Source organism: Haliotis cracherodii, unplaced genomic scaffold (assembly GCF_022045235.1).
Source record: "Haliotis cracherodii isolate W230 unplaced genomic scaffold, xgHalCrac1.p SCAF_4, whole genome shotgun sequence".
Lineage (NCBI taxonomy): Eukaryota > Metazoa > Mollusca > Gastropoda > Lepetellida > Haliotidae > Haliotis > Haliotis cracherodii.
In genome coordinates, this window is record NW_027266297.1 from 24,117,057 (window position 1) to 24,140,077 (window position 23,021).

At 41.5% G+C, this 23,021-nt stretch overlaps 1 protein-coding gene and 1 pseudogene across 1 annotated transcript; one reads left to right on the top strand and one right to left on the bottom strand.

Moving 5' to 3' along the window:
• The window catches only part of LOC139478711 (uncharacterized), a 43,199-nt pseudogene that overhangs the window by 1,926 nt on the left and 18,252 nt on the right, over positions 1–23,021 (bottom strand).
• Positions 12,835–20,843, top strand: LOC139478271 (uncharacterized). Its single transcript, XM_071260683.1, has 2 exons — positions 12,835–13,642; positions 20,425–20,843. The coding sequence occupies exons 1-2, from the start codon at positions 12,835–12,837 to the stop codon at positions 20,841–20,843; spliced, it is 1,227 nt and encodes a 408-aa protein (XP_071116784.1).

Below are 23,021 nucleotides of genomic sequence, written 5' to 3' on the forward strand. Positions count from 1 at the left end.
AGGACTTGCATACCACGCGTGCCGTTAATTGGGCGCCGACAGATATTTTCCTTATTAATCACTATAAAAGTTCTGATGTTTGCGAGACAAGTGAAAATTTCCTGTTCCAATAGATATCAATCGTCGTGCGGGATGAATATGTAACAAGTACAGTGGAGATGGGTTTGTGGATTTAAACATCGCAGCATCTGTGTCCCACACTAATATAGACTTGTTGATCAGCAGATCCAACTTACCATTCGGCTGTAGTATTTCTGCACCACTCCTGTACCTCAGTGAGTTCAAGCTCGCCAAGGTATTTGTCTAGCTCCTTGAAGAACTCTATATCTGACTGGTATCTCGTCTTGGCTTGCAGTAACATCTATAAGTTTACGGTAAAACGTATGCATGTGATACACTGTGATACATCACACCTGTATGTTGACACTTCAAATATTGACTGAATTTGTATATAATTTTTATTCTCTGTAGAATAACCTTTCTGGAAGCCTCATGTTGGGTATTAAAGAAAAATCACTGAAAAAACCATGGGCTTTATTATTCCAGAACGCAGATGTATGTATCAAGAAGCTCCTATGTATATCGCCCATATTAGTGATGAAATGAAGCTGTTAATTCCAGGTTACCGTATTCGACGTAATAAGCGCCTAGGGCGCTCTCAAAATTAGAAATAGGGGGCTCTTATTGGAATATTATTTTAGTGAGAAAAAAAAACAGTTGAAAGACCGTAAATTTCGTGGTTTATGCTGACAGCCTTAAATGATACAAAAGAAAAGTCGGTGCGTGTTATACACGACAGATATATTTTCCAGAATGTAATTGCCCATAATTAATGGTGCATATAACACACGAGGGCGTATCATACACTAATAAATAAGTCTTGTGTCTACATTGATAAATCGGAAGGGATGCTATTTGGGATTGTTCACTAGCCAATATATTAAAAATATCGCCGTGGGCGCGTTTTAGAGCGGAGCGCTTATTACGTCGAATACGGTAATTCTGTTAGTCTCACCAGATATTTAAGGAATGGTAGCACAATTGCAATTATAAAAAAGAATGACCAGACACGATCATTCGAACATTATGGTTTTGAAAAATATATTTTCTTACCTCCAGCATTTTGCGTTCTGGTGTTGGGCAGAAACGAGTGTCCTCTTCAATGTTGTTAATCTGCGGTGTAGGAAGATCGAGACGATGGACAAGGGCCATTTTCATGCCGACCTGCTCGACCAGACTCATCATGAAGGCAACAGACAGCGGCTCCAGGTCACCTGTGTAACCCAATGTTGAATGTCAGAAGAACGTACACCTGCAGCTCTTTTTAACCTTTTTTTTTATCATTTAAGGATTGACTGTGTATTTGTTTCGGTTCATTGAGGTATGAATCGTGGCTTAATTTTTTACATTCATTGGGAAATGAATGCAATAACACGTGACCAATTCAGCTAATCAGATCACAGGAACTTCAATGAACACAACGAAAATTTAATTATTATAGTATTGCAAATGGTGCAGGTCGCGTTGGGGATTGTAGGTGTCAACTTGGTTTGTCAAGTTTATCAATGCAAGGTAAGAAGGTTGTGTTTAACGCCGCCATGATCAATATTTCTGTTACATCACAGCGTGGAAGCCAACTGTTGCCGGAAAACCTGAAGCGGTGAACGTCTCAGACGTCAAGCAAACGATCACGGGTACGTTGATTAAATACCAAGGCTCATAGTCGGGGCGAATCTGGGCATACAGTCCCTTCAAACGAACGCAACTCTGCACAGCCTAAGATCATTCCCTGAACATTTAGGATACATTGGTGTTTTATATCATATTCACAGACATTTGTTTACTCTTGACAACTCTAAGGAAACGTAATTAAATATTAATTAATAACAGACCCAAACCGTCATCTCACCTTTAGGGATTATCCAGTCCTCGTTTAAAGCTGCTCTCAGCCAGGTACAGAAACTATCATCTCTCGTCTTGTGTTTCTCCATCCTGTAGCATATACATTCAACCACAATGATGATTGCACATTTTTTAAATAGATAATTTATATATGTTTGCACAAGAATGACTGAAGATGGTTTTACGTCGCTTTTATCAATATTCCAGCAATATCACGGCTGGGGGACACCAGAAATGGGCTTCACACATTGTACCCATGTCGGGAATCGAACCCGGGTCTTCGGCGTGACGAGCGAACGCTTTAACCACTAGGCTACCCGACCGCCCCGTGTGCACAAGAACACGCCACAAAGATGCAATACATCTTCCTATGAAAGCATAAATTACACAGTCAAGTGACATGCACTTAAGCTTACTTACAATTAACGTCCTTGCATTTCAGCCATTTCAGATCAGTTACCATCTTCATATGAGCTTGTTACCTAAACTCCAAGATGTTTTTGGATTTCTGTTGACCTTTTCCATCAGGACTTAGTGTACCTTGCTGGCTGTGATAAGCATTTAGGAATCTTAAACTAAGAGGAAGCGAAATGATACCATGTGTTCAGTTCTTGCATGACAAGCTCCTCGATGTCATTCCTTCCAACCTTCCTCAGTGCCATAGTAAGATTCCTGACACCCATATCTTGTCTGTATCTGCAGTTTTCTCGCCACAGTATCAACATCTGACATACAAAATGAACAATGCCTTGCATGATCCAAATAGTGAGTGAGTTGGGTTTAACGCCGCTTTTAACAGTATTCCAGTCATATCACGGCGTGTCAGTTTAATTTGGGAGGAAATCCCGAAGTGATACAGGTCGGTGAAACCCACGAGCACGGGTATGGTGCTGACAAACCTAGAAGCATAATCGGGTCGAACCGGGATTCGAACCGACAATCATAGGTGTCTGGCGTGCCCAAGGGACGCAACTCTGCACAGCGAATCGCGGCGCCTTAGACGACTTGGCCACCCGTGCCCCTCATGATCCAAATAAATGTGGTTAGAATGTATCTCTGATATGTCATCAACACAAACAGAACCTTAACATTTGTATATGTCTTCTCTTATCTTTAAATGATTGTCGAAAGATCGTAAGCTGTCTCGTCCCGTTAAAACGGTTATTGATTAATATGTTAAAGCCTTTGGGCCTATATATTCAGCTAGTGAAACCTACACGTTAAACACCATACAACAAAACAGTTAACTTCGTATCCATTCCCTTACCCACACTCTCTATAAGTGAGTGAGTGAGTGTTGTTTTACGCCACTTTTAGCAATATTCCAGCAATATTCCTTCACACACTGTACCCATGTCGGAAACAGAACCCGGGTCTTGGGCGTGACGAGCGAATGCTTTAACCACTAGTCTACCAGACCGCCCCTCTCTCTTTAAAGATGATGCATCAAAAGAAATTATGTACCTTCAACTTCTTGTCTCCCTTGACCTCATCAGAGTTATCAATGATACTCTTCGCCAGACCCAGGTGAATTCCAAGCTTGTACCATTCTCCAGTAAGTTCTTTGGCTATTTTCTCCAGAAGATAATCACTGGTAAAATCTTTAAAGAAAATTTGAAGCTTTTAATCACACCAATAAAGAAAAAATCGAAACAAAGCATATACTTTTCTTCTCTGCTTTGTTTTGCAATATATCTTATAATGTCCTTATATTTAGAGTTTCGTCACATGGATTAATTTTATGATTATGGAAAGACCTTTGACGTATTTTTTCAATACAAACTTTTCTGACAGTGAGTATTGGTATATCCTTCAAATGAGCAAACTCCATCAAAACTTGAATTAGAAAAAAACAAGCATCACACAGCTTTAGAAGTAGTGCAAATGTCATACAGACAAAGCATTACAGGTATACTGGCAGACAGTTTTACCAAGTATTAGTGACATTACCCTTAAAACTGCTGTCATGTTTGGCATCTTTCAGAGACTTCTTCTTCTTGCCATCATACCCATCTAAGTAAAGAGTAACCTGTCCGAACTTCTCATTTTCGGCATTATCAATACGTTGATCCCGCATCTTCGTAATACCCACGAAGGCTTCGCTGCTGTCAGACGTAATTCTGCGTAGTGGAAATATCTGAACATTGTCATCTTTTCTTTTTGGGTGAAATTCCAATAATGGTCTTGTTAAACATTCTGCTGCTCCTGAGATAGAAAACGTGAACCCAGTTTTGGGGATAATATCATGCTCATTTCTTCCCTGTGTTGGGTAACTGGGCTTCTGGTCATCAAACCCTTCTGTTTTCCAGAATAAAACACGCTTATCTGCATCTTTCATTGTACATTCAACTAGAGTTTCGTAACTGTCAATTTCATTAGCTCTGAGCATGACCACAAAGGAGACTTTACATTTCCTTTTCTTGGCTTTATCATATAATACTGCTGCTGCCTTCTTAACCTCTGTCTCCTGTTTCCTTGTCTGTTTAAGCTGCTTTTGTCTTGCTTTACCTTTAGTGCTGCTGCCCTCTACAGAACTGCGTCCAGATGGGGTTTGGGAAAAACGACCTTGACTGCTTCTAGGAGATATCATAGCTTCTTGTTTTCTGGGTATTTTCTGTGAATGTATGGATAGTTTCGACTTCACACTGTCAACAGATTTGTCACTCTTAGCTATGGAAATCTGGCTGCCCTTTAATGATGACTTAGTGACGTGGTTATTGGAAGTTATGGCTTTGTTTGACGATTCTTTCTCTTTTCCAGATCCAAGACTACTTAAGCTGCCCCTACGAGAATCAACATGCTTGTTTCCACCAGGAAATTCTGGTTTTCCTACTTGCGTCTCCTCCAAACCGGATCTTGGTTTGTCTACAGATGTTGTACTCTCAACAGACTTTCCAGAATGGGGTGTTTCCACAGGTGGTTTCTCTTCCTCGTCTGAAGCAGCTTTAGGTCGCACCGGTCCCTCAGTATCATCTGTTTCTTTCTGCTTCTCTAGACTGGCCACTGACTTTATGCTTGTGGTATCAGTATCATTTTCTTTTGCTCCTATCGTTCCTACATCTTCAGATCTTCTTGAGGGTCCTTTCATATCTGTATCATTTTCCTGCTTCTCTAGACTGGCCACTGACCTTATGCTTGTGGTATCAGTATCATTTTCCTTTGCTCCTATCGTTCCTACATCTTCAGATCTTCTTGAGGGTCCTTTCATATCTGTATCATTTTCCTGCTTCTCTAGACTGGCCACTGACTTTATGCTTGTGGTATCAGTATCATTTTCCTTTGCTCCTATCGTTCCTACATCTTCAGATCTTCTTGAGGGTCCTTTCATATCTGTATCATTTTCCTGATTCTTGCCATTTGTATCTAACTCGGGCATTAGCCTAGTGTTATCACCTACGTCTTGTTCTTGCTCGTTAGTATCAGTCTTGGTCTTCTCTGGATCTTCGGTGCTTGATGCCTCCTCCGGAATAGCAGTATCCACAAGAGCTTCTTCCATGTTGTTCCGGTCAGCTGTTTTTTCTGTGTCTGATTCATCACCTTTCTTTTCTTCACCTTCATCTTTTGCTGCATCATCCAAACATTCGTTTCTTTCCTCTTCCACAATCAAGGAACCAGTTGCCTTTGAATTGTCTCCCTCAGCTGATGATTTTCCCTGTGGGCTTTCAGTTGGTGGATCATGTGTGGCACCTTCTTTAGGTGTCCCAGTCTCAGTCTGTGTATCAGGGATGTCCAATTGGTTTTCATCCCTCCCACTCGTGCCGGGAGACTAATCTTCTAGTTTGCTTTGCGTTCTGGTGCTTGTATCAATAACATCGTTAGGACAATCTCTTACGACTGGTGATTCTTTAGGATGATGGCTTACAACTGGGTCAGATCTCGGTTGTTTTGTGGACACCATTCCATAGCTGTTAAAATAGGTTTGTTATATACTCTTCCAATTACAAAAAAACTATTCGACAATATATGTATTTACATATTGCATCATCAGTAAAATGAAAACCCGTAACAGCTAAAGTCTCAAGATCTGGTATTGTAAATAGAGTTATGGAGAGAAATTAAAACGTGGATGCCATCGCCAAACCACAAAACGTTCAGTTGAGAGCAAAGTAATAGGCCTACCAATTTGTTCAGGTATATATTCACAATATATGTGTCTTTCTCCTAGAACAAAACTTTTTTGGCAATTTTACCTTAATTAGGAGGGTAATATACAAGCAATTAGGAGAGTTGCAAGAAAATTATGTATACTTGTAAAAGTTCTTTTCTTGTGCAGCCATGGATGAAATGTCAAATACCTCCCATATCACCCGTACCTCAGTCGAAATATCGATAATAGTTTTTTCACTGACTTACCTAGAAAAATGTGTTGCCTTGAACATGACCTTTCCCTGTGTCACTTTAGGATTAACACAGACAATTTCCCACAGTGACAGCTCTGATTCATCTTCCTCTTTGTCTCGTCTGTTCAGCACATAAAGGTCCCCGCCGTCACCCATGTAGTCACGTGGAAGAGGTAACGTGACTGTGACGTCATTCTGAGGCTGTTCCTTGCGTGTGTGATTAACGTCGTAGAAGTTGGACACGGATGCGACCTCAATTGTCTCCACTCCCAGGTCCTCGTTGTCATAGGCAGGTCGTGGGATAAGCTGCACAAAATACCCCAAACTATTAATTCATGCAGCCATATGATTAATCTTCTACATATTACATGCTACATTTTATCTCGACTGATTTTCTTGTAGTTGCTGGCCAAATTTTGTATCTTTGTTGACAAGTGAAAATCTCTAACATTTGAGCACCATGGTAACCTACCTCCAGTGATAAACTTCCTTTGTCTGAGAAAGATTTTGAAGGAATATCAAATTTGATGAAATCGTCGACTTCGGAAACAAACTGTCCTCCTCGGGATCCCACGTTGAAGTATTCCACTCTTGGTCGGGTCACCAGCACAAAGGCGTTGATTTCCTTCAGGTCGATGTCCACGCTGCAAATCCACTGGTTCTAGATAATCAAATAACAACATCATAGGTAGTTATTGCTTCCTGCTCAATGCTTCAGTTCAGCCATAGTGTTGTACGCCGTCGTATTGCAGGGGTACTTCTATGCCGCGTCAGGCAACAAAGAAACGCTTACTATTTCTTTGGATGACATCCCTAAATAGGTCATGGGCCAATGACCATGATTAGAGACCCGTGAAGATTCCGGGGTAAAATAGGTCTTCAGCAACCCATGCTTGCCGTAAAAGACGACTAACGGGATCGGGTGGTTAGGCTCGCTGACTTGGTTGATACATCCCAATCACGTGGATCGATGCTCATGATATCAATCACTGGATTGTCTGGTCCAGACTCGATTATTCACAGACTGCCGTCATATAGCTGGAATATTGCTGAGTGCGGAGTTAAACAACAAACCAACCAACCAAACCATGATTAGATTGTGTGGTGAGAAATAAGACCAATGTCAATAAGAAACCATAAGAAAAAACAACTAGTCAAACATAACTGATATATCTTTTAGAAATGTTGTTTTCTTTGTGTCCATAAAACCTTAACCTTTAGCTTTAATTTAGCGCAGTCCATAGACAAGGAATCAAACTATCTAAATTGGAAGCTCAAACTCATTTTTCATAGAAGGACATGTTTCCTAATAACATATTATTGCTATACTCATACCGAGTTCTTGAGACGCTCATAGTCAGTAAGCTCCTCACTGTCTTCCCTCAGAGTGTGTTTCATGTTTGTTTTGATGTGCACTTCTTCGTACGGCTCCGGTTTGTCATACATTGGGATGTACACTTTGACCTTGCCCTTGAACTGTGACCCGGATATCCGGAATTCGAAAGTGTCGCTGATGAGAAGCTCTGACTTAATGGGTCCCAGACAGGCAAGGCTGTACTCTGGCCTAACTCGTCTACATAGAAAGCAGACTGGTGACTTGGAAAACAACTTAGGCGTTTGCACTGTGAGACCAATGCTATCCAGGTCCGTGCGACTGTTATCTATCAATGTTGTGCGTTGAACGGTGATGTACCTGTAAAAAGAATAAAAAGTTTTCAGTTAATTATCAAAGAAAACGCGGCAAACTCCTTTCCACGGTCATAAAAAATCTCCGCTAATGGTAAAGTCCATTGTACGATTCCGACTGTATCATGAAATTGTGTTTTAATTATGAATCGCTATCAAATAGTGATGAAACCATGTGTTTGCGAAAAGGGGAGCGTATACTGCCCCACCAGTGGCACCCGTCACAAACAAATGGAAAGGAAGTCCTAGAGAGAGAACGATTTAATAGGGGACAGAACGGCAAGTGTATTTTGCATCTTCCCAAGGCAAGGGAGTTAACTGACTATAAAAGTCCAGTTTCCACCCTTGATGAACTCGGCTGGAATTACTGGGCTCGATCGTAGCGCCATCAATGGCTATTACGAGTTATGTCCCTTCTAAGCCTCTCCTATGGACCAGTCAGATTCCACCTCTCGTATCACTTGTGTTTGCTTCACACAAAATGGTGGCGCCCAGTCAAAATGATCTGATCGATAATCAAGATCTATATTGTGATAAAACGGGTCTTACATCGCGAAATGCATCAAATCACGTGAGCACCTTGATTAAAAACATGAAAAGATTTGGAAAATATCTGCGGACAACGAGTTGGCGGCGCAGATGCTTTGCAAATCCTGCAATCGACCGAAATCTGCACGACAGTTGACGAACCGGATTTCGATTTCTGTGCGCGAATTTGATTGGAAGATTGATAAACTCCAGCCAGCCACAATGTACCTCCATAATACCAGCCTATTTCGGCAAGGGTGGAAACTGGCCATTATAGTCAGTTAACTCTCTTGCCTCGGGAAGATGGTGTATTTGAAGAAGTGATTGTAGTAATAGTATCAAGGTAATGGTTGTTTGTTTGTTTGTTGTTTCAGCTATATGACGGCGGTCTGTAATAACCAAGTCTGGACCAGACAATCGAATGATTGACATCATAAACATCGATCTACGCAATTGGGATACGATGAAATGCATCAACCAAACCAGCGAGCCTAACCACCTGATCCCGTTAGTCGCCTCATACGACAAACATAGTCACCTTTTACGGCCTATATTATAATGCAACAAATACTATTCACTAGAATAAGATGTGGGTGTGTTTGCTGTGACAGTACAGGTGGCGGTTCAGGTACTTTCGTGGTAGTTTGTGCAGGTAAACATACTCATGCTTTATGGCTGCAGTTATCTTCCTTGACCTGTTCATGAGTGAACCCATCTGTGTAGTCCTGCTGATGGACTCCGGCGACACACGGTCCTGTCATGGAAGGGAGACATACTTTTAATGGTTAATCTGTAATGATATCGAATGTTGATTCATATATGTGTGTAATTTCAATACTATATGTAAGAATTTACTTCTGCTACCTGACGGGGCGGTCGGGTAGCCTATTGGTTAAAGCGTTCGCTCGTCACGCTGAAGACCCGCGTTCGATACCCGACATGGGTACAATGTGTGAAGCCCATTTCTGGTGTCCCCCGCCGTGATATTGCTGGAATATTGCTAAAAGCGGCGTTAAACCACACTCTCTCACTCAGTCTCAACCTGACCCACCATAGCCAAACCATAAAGCCCCATATCTGGTGAAGGGGAATGTAAAATCTCGGATAATGGCTAACCAACACATTTAGCAGCACCTCGGACATATGTATATTATCTATGTTACATCTTAAACATATGTAGTTTTAAGATAGGCTGTTCCACTCGAGTTACGACTGACTGATATATCATCGCGAGTATATCAGAACAAAGGGCTTGTCATAAGATAATTATATTTACACTTTTAGCAAAGACAAGACTAACTACATGTTTGAAAGGCTACAAAACTTTTAAATATAAGTTAAACACTGAGACATTAACCCTGGAATCACAAAGAGACAGGGCTCACAATTATTAGCATCAAGTGTGAGGAAAGTTTAAACGCGATGCAGTTCTGAGACATGTTCCACATAATCCTAATCAGCGAGTCCATGTATCTGGAATTCGTTCGATCTCACAATCAATATCTGCAAGGCGAATTGCTGCGTCTCAGATGACCTGACCAAATGTGCCCTCTGAAGTATTTTCGGGGGCACGGGTGGCCGAGTCGTCTAAGGAGCCGCGATTCGCAGTGCAGAGTTGTGTCCATGTGATTGTTGGTTCGAATCGATAATGTTTCTGGGTTTATCAGCACAATACCCGTGCTCGTGGGATTCACCGAAGTATTAAACGGCTGAGACCTACATCACTTCGGGCTTTCCTCCCACATTAAGCTTTCACGCCGTGATAAAATTGGAATACTGTTAAAACCGGCGTTAAATCCAACTCACTCACTCACTCACATTACACATTAGTTACACACAAGCTAATGTCGTTGTTCATCTTGAGAATACCTTATCCTTTAGTGCACCGTCCGCTCCACAAAAGACCAGAATATCAGCTGTTGCAAAATGGTTTCCGTTGACAGCAAAATGCAAGGGGGTTCTCCCAGCCTGTAATGCATGAAACGTTAATACAACCCATTTTCTGTCTGAACTACCCGTATGATTTTAAACATGCTATAACTCAGATATTATCGTATTGATCCTAACTGACAGATATTAAGGTGTTTGTAGTAGCTTCATACCGAGTCTCTAGTGTCTATTCTTGCTCCGTGTGCCAGTAGTTGCTTCACACTGTCAATGTCACCATGGGCGGATTCAAAATGCAACGCAGATCTCTTCAGCTGTAAAATAAATACCCAACTTGTGATTGGAATGTCACAAGACAATGATACGAATTGGCGATAATAGAATCGAGAAAAGCCATTTTATTATCATCAAAAAGTCGATGGCTCGATTCCGACTATATCATAAACATGTGTTCGCGGAAAAGTGAACGTTTCCTGCCCCAACCGGCGCACTCGTCACAAACACATGCAAAGGAAAGTCAATTGTTTACCTGAAAACAGGGAAACGTATGGTTCAAGTAAAAATTGGAAATTGCATCAGACATCATTCTGATCACTTATGCGTTAAATGTGGAAATGCTGTCCACCTGTCTGCGCATGTTTGAAGCTTTACTTGGGCCTTGAGTGTTGTAACCCTGACCAAACTACGTCAGGTGTCATCTCAGAACCTAATCACCATGTTAACTTTATCCCAAAGTGAGATTTCACCACAATGCATGACAAATCTGTCGTAACTGTAACTGAAAATCACGAGATATCCAAGATTTACCTTGTCTGACGCATTGACGTCAACGTGTTTGTGACAAAGCAACGTCTGCACCGTATTGTTTCGGAGTTCGGCCGCCCAAATTAAAGGAGTCTTTCCTTCCTGCAAGTATAAACGTTTATACCAACAAGTGTTTGCAATGAACTAAGCTGGTCTTAAGAGGCGACTAAATGGATGGTGGTCAAGCTCGATTACTTGGTTGAATGTGTGTCATCGTACCCGACGTGGATCGTTGCTCACAATATCTATCAGTGGATAGTCGGGTCCTGACTCGATTGTTTAACGGCCGCCGTCATATAGCTAGAAGAGTAGTTAGGCGTTAAACAACAAATAAACAAACAAACATACAATCGTAAACAGTCATTATACACTCAGCCTCTGAATGTACATGCAATACAATACATGCATATTGTTATAAGGTCAAAAATGCATCTCAGAAACGAATGATAATAAATAGAACCATTATAGCTGCAATTATGAATTGCATTAAATATAGTTCGTGACAGAACTTGTAGTTGGAAAGGAATCAATAGAGAAAAGACATTTTACATTTATCACAAGTGTATTCTGGACATTTCACATTTATCATTGGATTGGTCTCTGGCTATCGTCCATGAGTTAATGAAACAAATGGGGAATTACAAGGTATAAGCCATTGGGAGCTTCGGAGCGAGTCACAGAATCAATAGAGAGATGAGCAATCTGGCACGTAGGCTTTTGGTATTTTTCCGATGGCGACACACATGAGTTCATGGTCAGATCTAAACTTGTAACGAATCAAATGGAGGTATTGAGACATGTGACAAGGACAGGTCAGGCTCGAACACTATAAAATGATACCCTCAACATTAGGAGGGGGGAGCGCGGTTTGCAGTCGATCGAGTCGAATCCCGATCGTTCTAAGTTTCCCCCAGCTAGTGACGAGCCTGACCAGTCTGATCCTGTTCTGTATTGATAGATGGGCTGAGAGTAAGTAAAACTATGTGAGTATAAACTGGTGTTGCGTTTCTTTATTATGTGAGTATGAATGCTGATAGAGACAACTTGGAGTAAGGGTCATTATGCCAATCACTCCTTGACGGAGCCGAGCCGTGGTGGACAAGGCGAGGGTAATGTCCTGGCTTAATTGACCACAAGGACCAGGAACGGCAATACATTTAGTAACTGTAGCAGGGTCGCACTGGACGCCCAAAAGCAGTTACGACATGGTGGAGTATGCGGGTTTTCTCTTGAACAAAATGTTTAAGACGATCCCATTCTTTGTTTTCGTATTGTCGTTCCCATCCTTCAATTCCGTCTTCCCACCCAGACTTACGTTTGACGGTACGGTTTCATTTTGACGTATGGATAGGGTATTCTGGACTTACATGGTGTAGTTGGGCTGGTAATGTCTCATACACCAAACGCTGATACATCTCCGTCAGGTGACCGTCTTGCCCCAGCTCGTCTCCTTACTGGTACGATTTTCTCGAATTCCCCCCGAGTTGTCATAACTCAACCGCCCTCCCAACCACCCCCACCGCCCCCTCCTCCCCAGGAACCCTCGCCCCCTATTTCTGATCAGAGTTTGGACTTATCACCCTCTACCGATGAGCTTTTACATCAGTACGCTTGTGTTCTCCCTGTCGTTTCCTCACTAAGTTCGTCCTCAGGCCCCGAAGCACAAAATCCACCCCCTGACTTCAATATGGGAGATTCGACCTTGATGCCAGAACATTTTACTGGCAGAGACACGACCCATGCTGCTGAATGGCTTGACCGTTTCCTTCATTTTGGTAACTTTAAAAAGTGGACTGACGCACAGAAAGTAGAAGTTTTTCCACTATTTTTGAAGGACTCTGCGTACCTCTGGTACAAAGATCTTATACCATCGCTAGGGGAAGATATCATCATTTTCGATGAGGTAGAGAAATTATTCAGGGACAAGTACGTCCACCCAACTGACCGGTGGGCCCTTCTAGAATCTTTCGTGAGTCGTAGGTTATCCCCAACTGAACCTATAGACACGTATTTAGCGGATTTGACCCAAACAGCTAGCCTATTAGGTAAGACTGACATGGACTTGATGGATGCATTTGTTCGGGGACTGGATGACGGTACGAGGCAACACGTGCTAATGAAACAGCCAACGGCTCTGAACGAAGCTGTTTCGTTTGCACGATTGGCTCGATCCATAATCCCTCAAATTGCAGAAAATACAGGTGTCAAGTTGGCAATCGATACTCTGAGAGACCAGATTGCTACACTCGCGGCAAAGCTCGCACCATCGTCGTCCCAGGTTAATACCTTCCAGTCACGACAGAATCAATATTCCCAACCCCCCAGACAGTCCTCTAGGTACACAACTCGGCCGTGGCAGCCTCCCCAACAGCAGTTCCAGCCACTCTCGTATCCGGACGGACCACACCAGCAGAGAAGACAGCCCCCTCCTCAACGTCCACAGTACAACACGGGACGGGCCATGGCTCGGGCACGCCCCTGTTACAGATGCGGTGGTGAGTATGATTTCTCTCACCCTGATAGATGTCCCGCACGTAATGTAAGGTGTCATTATTGTCAAAGAGTGGGACATTTGCAACGTGTTTGTAATGCTTGTAACTTGCACTCGCGTGAGTCGCCGGTTCCTATTTTACCAAGTTACAGTCGTCCTCAATCGCCTGTTTTGCAAGTCACTTCAAAAAATGACAACAAGCATAGGATTCATGTTATTTTGGGAGAACAGTTAGTTTCTACAATTGTGGATTCAGGCGCTTCTATTAGTATTTTAAGTCGGGAAGTTTTTTATGACTCGGGTCTGTGGAAAGAAATTCCCATTCAAAAATCTGATGTGACCTCTCTTCAGGGAATAGGTCAAAATATTGTGCCAGTGTTAGGACAAGTTTTACTTCCCATCACTATTGGTGATTTCCACATGGAACAACGCTTTCAAATAGTTGCAGAGTTAACGTCACCAATGTTTTTAGGATTAGATTTTCTGATTCAGAAAGATGCTGTCTTAAATTTCCAATCTTGTACTTTGTCGCTTCATAATGGCTCCACAGTTGTTCCCATTTGGGCAAACAATGATATCCCACCCCCAGTATCGGATCCCCATCCACAGATGGTAGAGCAGGAAACCATTCCAGTTCGAGCACTGCAGGCATTCACAATTCCCCCTCAGTCTGAAATCATTTTCCCAGTTTACATGGGTTGCTCTCCGTCTGATCAGGTAGGCATATGTGAACCTAACCCAGTCCTATCGGAAACACGTACTGATACGAACAGTACAAACAATGATATCGTCACGTCCAATGACCACGGCGACCAAATATCGATTGTGCCTGCAACAGATGTAACATCAGAGTTGTATGATGCCTCCACAATTGACGACCCTCTCAGTGTATCGTCCGACCCCCTAGGAGATTACTCCATAGCACAGAGGCAATATGACGACCATAAACTACGGGCGCTAATTGATTGCATTAAGTCTCAAACCTTTTCTACTGATGACAAGGCCACACGTACATTATTGTTACAAAGCCAGGATTTTATTCTTGACAATGACATATTGTACCACTTATATGCGCCGCCCGGCCGGGGCCACAGGAAAGACAGAATCATTCGTCAACTGGTGATACCTCAGTCGTTGGTAAAACATGTTTTACAAGCATACCATGACAGCTTGTTGGCTGGACATGTTGGTATTGACAGAACATTCAATGCTATTAGACAGAAGTACTATTGGCATCACATGCTGGAGGACATAAAGCAGTATATTTTGTCATGTACTGCCTGTCAAACAAATAAACGTGACTTTCACAAGAGACCTGCCCCATTACAACCACTACCAGTCCCTGGTAAATTGTTTGATCGTGTTCAAGCTGACTTCCTAGGGCCGTTACCACCCACAAAAACAGGTCATAGGTATGTTTTTTTGTTAACTTGCGCATTTTCCCGATGGAGCGTGGCTATTCCGATTTCCACGTTGGAGGCTGTGGAAGTAGCCAAGACATTCTACTCAAAATACATTTGCGTTTATGGGATTCCCAGAGTGTTATTGACTGATAATGGCACTTCCTTTACCAGCAAACTTTTTACAGCGGTGTGTTCAATATTGGGGATCAAACCATTGAAAACTAGTAGTTATCACCAACAAACTAACGGAGCTTGTGAAAGACTAAATTCGTTTATCGTGCAAACGCTCCGCATGTTTATCAATGATAACCAGGACAATTGGGATGAGCTTCTCCCTAGTGTGATGTTTGCCTATAACACTAGCCCGGCAACGCAGAGTACTGGATTTTCCCCCTACTTTCTCCTGTTTGGTCAAGAATGCTCAGTACCCATTGATGTTGAATTACAATCATTTGAACCCCTACCACAAACAATTAAGCAACGGCTTGATGTAATTCTACATCATATAGACGTTACTAGAAAATTGGCGCGTACCAATTTACAAGAGGCTCACAACAAAGCGAAATATTACTATGACAGGAACACCTCAAATCCCTTCTTCCAGCTCGGAGATAAGGTATGGCTTCATTCCACGGCACGTGCTGTTGGAAAATGTAAAAAGCTAGGCCAGATATTCCAAGGACCTTTTTACATTGCGGATGAACTGCCACATTTCACCTATAAGTTACGCCGTTGTAATGATCACAAAGTCCTGAAAGTTCCAGTCCACGCGAACCGGCTTAAACGGTTTGTCAACCCGAAAGAGAGACCAACTAACCCAATCCCAGTTGTTGCTACGGACAACCAAACGATTCCGTCTCAATCTGACAACAATCATACGGAAATGACCACCCCGACGCCGCAGACATTAAACCCCGTGCAGGCACAGAATCCCGATTTTGATTTACAGGAGGATGACGTTTTCATAGTAAAACGTATCTTAGCGCATAAAATTGTGAATGGAGAAAAGTACTACAAGATTCACTGGGAAAATTTCACGTTACAGGAGGCTACATGGGAACCCGAATCTAATATCCCTCAAGGATTGATTCGTGATTACATGATCCAGAAGTCATTAAAAAAGAAGCGAAAACGTTAGAATATATCTGAATATATTTGTCGAATAGTGTTTCAGATTAATTGTTATATTTCGTTTCCTGTTTAGTTCAGACACTGCAGATTCGGGTTGGAGACGGATCCCTCTAATGTTGATTTTTGCATGTGTTTTATTTCAGGTTTAGAATTACATGATGCTATATGCATGGAGCACGGCTCATATCGATACATGCTATAGATCATTTACTACGGTGTTAAGATGATTCAATTGTCACAAGGTTATAGGAAAATGCAAACGTGCAAATATGTTGAAAATGTGTATTGTAATTGTCAAATATTGTGTTTTGAATACTCCGACTACTCGGACTATTTACAGTGATGTGTTGGTTGATATTGAAGAATACAAATCATGTTCATGGGTTATGGCCGCACATGTATTTCGCGGGCCACGAGAATACAAATTAGTTACAATATATGAGAAATGACGACTTCGGGTCGCATGGTTATATACTCCTTCTACGAGATGATTCTGGCTGCACATGTATTTCGCAGGCCACTATAAAGCAAGTTCGCTTTGTGTGTATATACGAGAATACAAATGAGTTACAATATACGAGAAATGACGACTACGGGTCGCATGGTTATACAATATGGTTACAAATACAGTGAAGTGATATACGATGATGAGAATTGAGATACAGTCATGTGAACTGAATACCGTCATGTGACGTGGAATACAAAAACGAGACAATAAATAATGTTGTGATGATATATGTTGATACTGTAAAAGAAGTTCACTATTGTTGGATGTTGCTTACTTGCACGGTTCCCAGTGTGAGATTATATATTACCTACTTGTGACAATTGTTTTCATACTTCTAAGATAGTCAGCGAGGTGAAGATTCGAGATGAATACAGTCAGACAGTTACTAGGTTTCACAAGACATGGAAACCTTTTTCTTACAAAACATGAGTGATCTATGATATTTAGTTTGAAGGTAATAATTGTGATTATACACTTGTTTCTTTGAATTTTAGAATCCAGAGGCCTCCTCCGACCAGTATGGGTCTTATTCATTGTCATCGCGTTGGTTAGCATCCAGAATCGGGTTAATTCCGTGCATACGGAACTCCGACTTCCATGGGGAGTTGTCTTCGTACATATGTCACGAATCGACATTTCCTAGAATAAATGGATTCATATCTTTCAATATAAATTGCCTGATTTAGATGGAATGGGCAATAGATCAAGATATCGAGACTTTAGTTCCACATATACTTTGGCTTGTTATACCGTTTCGGCGATGGATGGATATATAGAAAAGGCCGAACGAGAGTTGTTCGCGTATTGGACAAATGTCCATAAAGACATTAACCTGTTAATTCCCCATATTAACAGTTTTCAGAAGGATTCCCGCACTAAACGAGCGATACTTCCTTTTATTGGATCAATAAGTCGTTCGCTGTTTGGTACTGCTACAGTCGAGGATGTTGAACGACTGGTGCGGTATGTTAAACAGTTGTCGTTGCATGCTGCTAATACTTCTCGTGCTTTTCAAGTACAAGTTCGTCAGATGTCGTCATTTATAACTAAAACAAATGACCGCATTTCATCCGCTCTCGCGGGTATTGAAACAAACCATAAAGATATTATACTTGTCACTAAACAAATACAAGATGTGGAGAGATTTATTTTTATCACAATGAAAATCTTGTTAGATCGCCTCACGTTCCTAACTACTATTAGACAAGAAATTGATGAAATGTATTTAGGCATTCAACAGTTAGTTAATCAACGATTGAGTCCATCTTTACTCCCAGTTTCGGAAGTAAAGAGAGCGTTAAAAATGATTCAAAAACGTCTCAATGCAGAATACCCGTTGTTTCACGTTGCACATAAGGATTCAGGTTATTATTATCGGGAACGCACTGTTCACTGTTCCCGGAATTCAGATTCAATTTTCATTTCTTTTATTGTTCCTATCCAGACTCATTCTACTCTCCTTGATGTATATCGAATAAATTCTTTTGGCTTACCGTTTAATCAATCAAGTACACATGTCACTCAGGTTATGAATTTACCAGATTATCTTGCTGTTTCGGAAGCTAAAGATCAGTATATTGAATTTTCAGCTAGGGATTTTCAAACATGTTATGGTGAACACGAAAAACACTGTCCAATTTTTCACAGTCCGAAACCAAAAACATCGCTCACATGTGCACTTGCTTTGTTTACTAAAGACACACAAGAAATTAAATCCTTGTGTGATACAAAATTCCGATTAAATGGGCTACGTTCAATGGCTCTCGAAATTGAACCAGGCACAATTCTTTTAACTGGCATAAAAACCATAACACTAACGTGCAAGGGTCGCATTGTGAAGCGTCCAGCTTGTCAGATTTGTATATTTAAAATTCCTTGTTACTGTGCGTTGAAACTGGATGAATTCGACATAGACATGAGAATTCATAAATGTGAGAAAACGTCAACTACTTCAAAATTATACCCACCTAATCTTTTACTTTTATCGGAATTTTTTAATGCTTCAATCTTAAAAAACATTGATAGTTTACAACCCCTTCTGGACGATTCCGCTTTTAAGATCCCACATTTATTTATTGATGATAAAGTTTTCGATGAAATTCGTAGAAAGGACACAGAATTTCAAGTTGACTTACGCCTTATTTCTCAACGTATGAAAAAGGCACAGGTCATTTCGGATAATTTAATTGATGGTAATTGGATGGATTCCCTCCCACCTTACGCTTTAGATGGGGATTTAACCAACCCATATCACTTAACGGCAAGCATCGCCGCGGGTTTATCCCTATTTCTCTTAATAATCGTTCTTTTCTTATGGATTAAAGTTCGACGCTTATTTTTTGCATTGCTCTTACTTACAGCCGGCTCCCCAACTGACGGTTTGACAGTTTGGAAAACACATCAAACTACACCCTATCCAAATTATCCCCCCCCCCCCCCCCCCCTTCATTTATGTATTTGATTAAATCCACTATTTCCATGGATGTTTTTCTGATCATATCGACAGTATTTCTGGTATTCATTTTGCTTTATCGAAGAATTAAAAAAGTCAATCGACCGGTTACGTCACTGGTTTTACATTCCTTTGCTTGTCATGAACTTATGGTCTCACAATTTTATCTTTGTCCCCGAGATCTCACGTTAACGGCTGGAAATCCGTTAACTCATTTTTCGTATTCAGCGGGTATTCCTCACTTATTATTTACTGTTTGATTGTCACAATTTGCAAATTCAAACCCCGACACAATCTATATATAAAAAATTATGTAAGTTGGCTAATGGCGTTTCGTTTAAAACGATTCCTTCCTTCCACGACAGGTATTTTTATGGTACTTCAACATTGTGGAGTCGCCTTTCCGTTCCCTCTGACATGATGCATATATTAATTGCCATCTGCCGTGGGAAGATAAAAATTGAATTTCTTTTTCTAGACACGTTATTCTTGCTCATCATATTTCATATTGTAATGGCTTTGTTTTAACCATTTTACGGACCAGTTATTTGTGTGTATAATACACGCTTGTCAGTGTACATTGAGAGGATCAGAATATACAATGGTTACGAATTTGAAATACTTGATCATATTAGTTATCCACCCTTTACAGATACTGATTTACAAGGAGACAAGTTTATTTCTGCATATTGCATCTCTTTATTGTGACAAAATTGAATGAATTACTTTTCTGTAGAGACAAGACCTGTATTTGGAATTGGGTTCTCTCATATGATGGTCATCTGATAGTCACTTGGTGACATTACGTTACATTATTTTATTATTGTGTATCTTCTATATTACTTTCTAGGTACAATTACTATCGGTGTTTCAATGTGTACTCTCAGCTCATCCCATAATAATTATATATGTTGTTCGTTTTGGTGTTATTAGCTACAAAGCATTTGCTGCATGTTGTTGATTAGAATTTTATGATAGTTAGTCCGACTGTACTGTTCAAGCAGTCCATAAGTTTTGCGATTTGATCGTGCTTATTAATGTCTTTTTATGATAATATGTGGCTACGCAATTAGACCTGTCACAATTAATCCAAACATTCGATTCCTGCCATTATCATCCTTATATGCAGATATGCATTTGCCAGAAGACCATTATTGTGTATATAGTCTTATTTTTACAGGCAGCAGTCTGAGCTGCAGGTGGCACATCTTTCTATGTATTGATATTTCTATAATTGGTATGGTATTAGTCACTTGTTGTTCGTGAATTACCAGTATTTTTAAGTGTTGTAGATGATGGCCGTACCCCATTCTTAAGGGCGGAGAGTCAAGCACTTCCCCCGCTGTCGTCTGGTCCACGCCAAATAATTAATCTGGCTCCTGGCTACACGCTGGCTGTCGAGGATGTACGCTGTCCTATCACCTCTGCCGCTAAACACAGACCGCAAACAAAAGAGGTTTATCCATATCTGTCAGCACCCTCGCCGTCTACATCTACAGGTGCTCGCATACACGCTGTGACTCTATCGGCATACAACATCTTTAGAGAGCGACCAGTCAACACTCAAGCAGTGTCAAGAAAAGTCGACCTCTCGCTTTGCCACTCCAGCCGAGGACCTGACTGTGTGCATAGGCCGTGTGCTTTCAAGGCTTCAAGAACGTTGGACAGCGTTCCGCCAGTTGACTTTTCGAAACAAGATAGGAGCCAGTGAATTCGATTGGGACCAGTGACAAATGAACTTTCGTGAATGGTGGTGCCATATTGTGGCCATGTGCAGTGACATTTGACTTTTATGCATCGCTATTAATTAATTCTACATGGTATTTGAATAATATTTCATGGTGTTTATGCTTTGTGGTTATACGAAGTCACACAGGATCATTAACTTATTCTTTTACCAGGTGAATACATTTTTTAACTGTAAAAGTATTCGTTGTTTTCGAAATCGTTATAACATTTGAAAATTGATTACAATTTAATATATGGAATGATCGATCCTGTTTTACTTCCATTATGTTTATTGTGATTGTATTTTATATCTCAGACCGGAACTCATGCCTAGATTTTCCGAGCTGTGGGCAGCTCTTGTCCACAGGCGGAGGATGTTATAAGGTCAAAAATGCATCTCAGAAACGAATGATAATAAATAGAACCATTATAGCTGCAATTATGAATTGCATTAAATATAGTTCGTGACAGAACTTGTAGTTGGAAAGGAATCAATAGAGAAAAGACATTTTACATTTATCACAAGTGTATTCTGGACATTTCACATTTATCATTGGATTGGTCTCTGGCTATCGTCCATGAGTTAATGAAACAAATGGGGAATTACAAGGTATAAGCCATTGGGAGCTTCGGAGCGAGTCACAGAATCAATAGAGAGATGAGCAATCTGGCACGTAGGCTTTTGGTATTTTTCCGATGGCGACACACATGAGTTCATGGTCAGATCTAAACTTGTAACGAATCAAATGGAGGTATTGAGACATGTGACAAGGACAGGTCAGGCTCGAACACTATAAAATGATACCCTCAACATTAGGAGGGGGGAGCGCGGTTTGCAGTCGATCGAGTCGAATCCCGATCGTTCTAAGTTTCCCCCAGCTAGTGACGAGCCTGACCAGTCTGATCCTGTTCTGTATTGATAGATGGGCTGAGAGTAAGTAAAACTATGTGAGTATAAACTGGTGTTGCGTTTCTTTATTATGTGAGTATGAATGCTGATAGAGACAACTTGGAGTAAGGGTCATTATGCCAATCACTCCTTGACGGAGCCGAGCCGTGGTGGACAAGGCGAGGGTAATGTCCTGGCTTAATTGACCACAAGGACCAGGAACGGCAATACATTTAGTAACTGTAGCAGGGTCGCACTGGACGCCCAAAAGCAGTTACGACAATATGTATAGACATCTGACGATGAAGGTCGTGACTTTCAAGACAATCTACATCATGCTTCTAGGAATAGGTCCAAACATTCTATTGCCATACGTACTTTTCTGGCAGTGGGGTAGCCTAGTGGTTAAAGCGTTCGTTCGTCACGCAGAAGGCCCGGGTTCGATTCCTCACACAGGTACAAATTGTGAAGCCCATATAACGTGTCCCCGTCGTGATGTCACTGAAATAATGCTATTGAAACGCAAAACCATACTACGCGTCTACTCACCTCATCTCTCCCGTTTACATTGCCCCCAAGTCTGATAAACTCCTCCATATTATGCGTCTGTGCGCGCTTTACGGCCTCGAACAACTTGGTTGTGTTTCTCTCCACCACGTGTCTTGATGGCTTCTCCCCATCTGCATCCCTGACGCTCGATGGACCTCTCCCGCCTTTCTGCGCAGCTTCTGACCTCCCCGATTTGTCTTCCGGCTCATCTTTGGGGCTCTTCTTCCCACCCTCGGTCTTCCTCGGAGTGTCAGTCTTCTTTTCAGTCGCTGTCTTCCTGGGAGTGTCACTTGGAGAGGCACTCTTCCACTTCGCGCCCTTCGGGTCTGCTTGGGAAACGTTCTTGGAGCCCGGCATACTCGCCGCTCAGATCGAAATTCGTCAGTGGGATAACCTGGGTGAGATGATACATAAACCAATACAATTTTACTGTTAATGACAGTGATCAGAGAGGAACACAAATGACAATAGAGATACGTATGTGTACTGTGAAACCTCCTTAATCCGGACGTCTGGAATCACCTTTAATGGGCAATGTCCTTATTTTATATGTAGACGTCGCTAAGAGTAATCGTCCGATAAGGAGGACCGGGCTAGAGAGGTTTCACTATATATGCATTGCGAAACGACGGGTGGGAAGGATGGATATATATTAATTGAGTCCGTAAAGTACAGTTACTTCAATGTTTTGTGAGGTTCGGGACGGCTATTTAGCATCTGGGA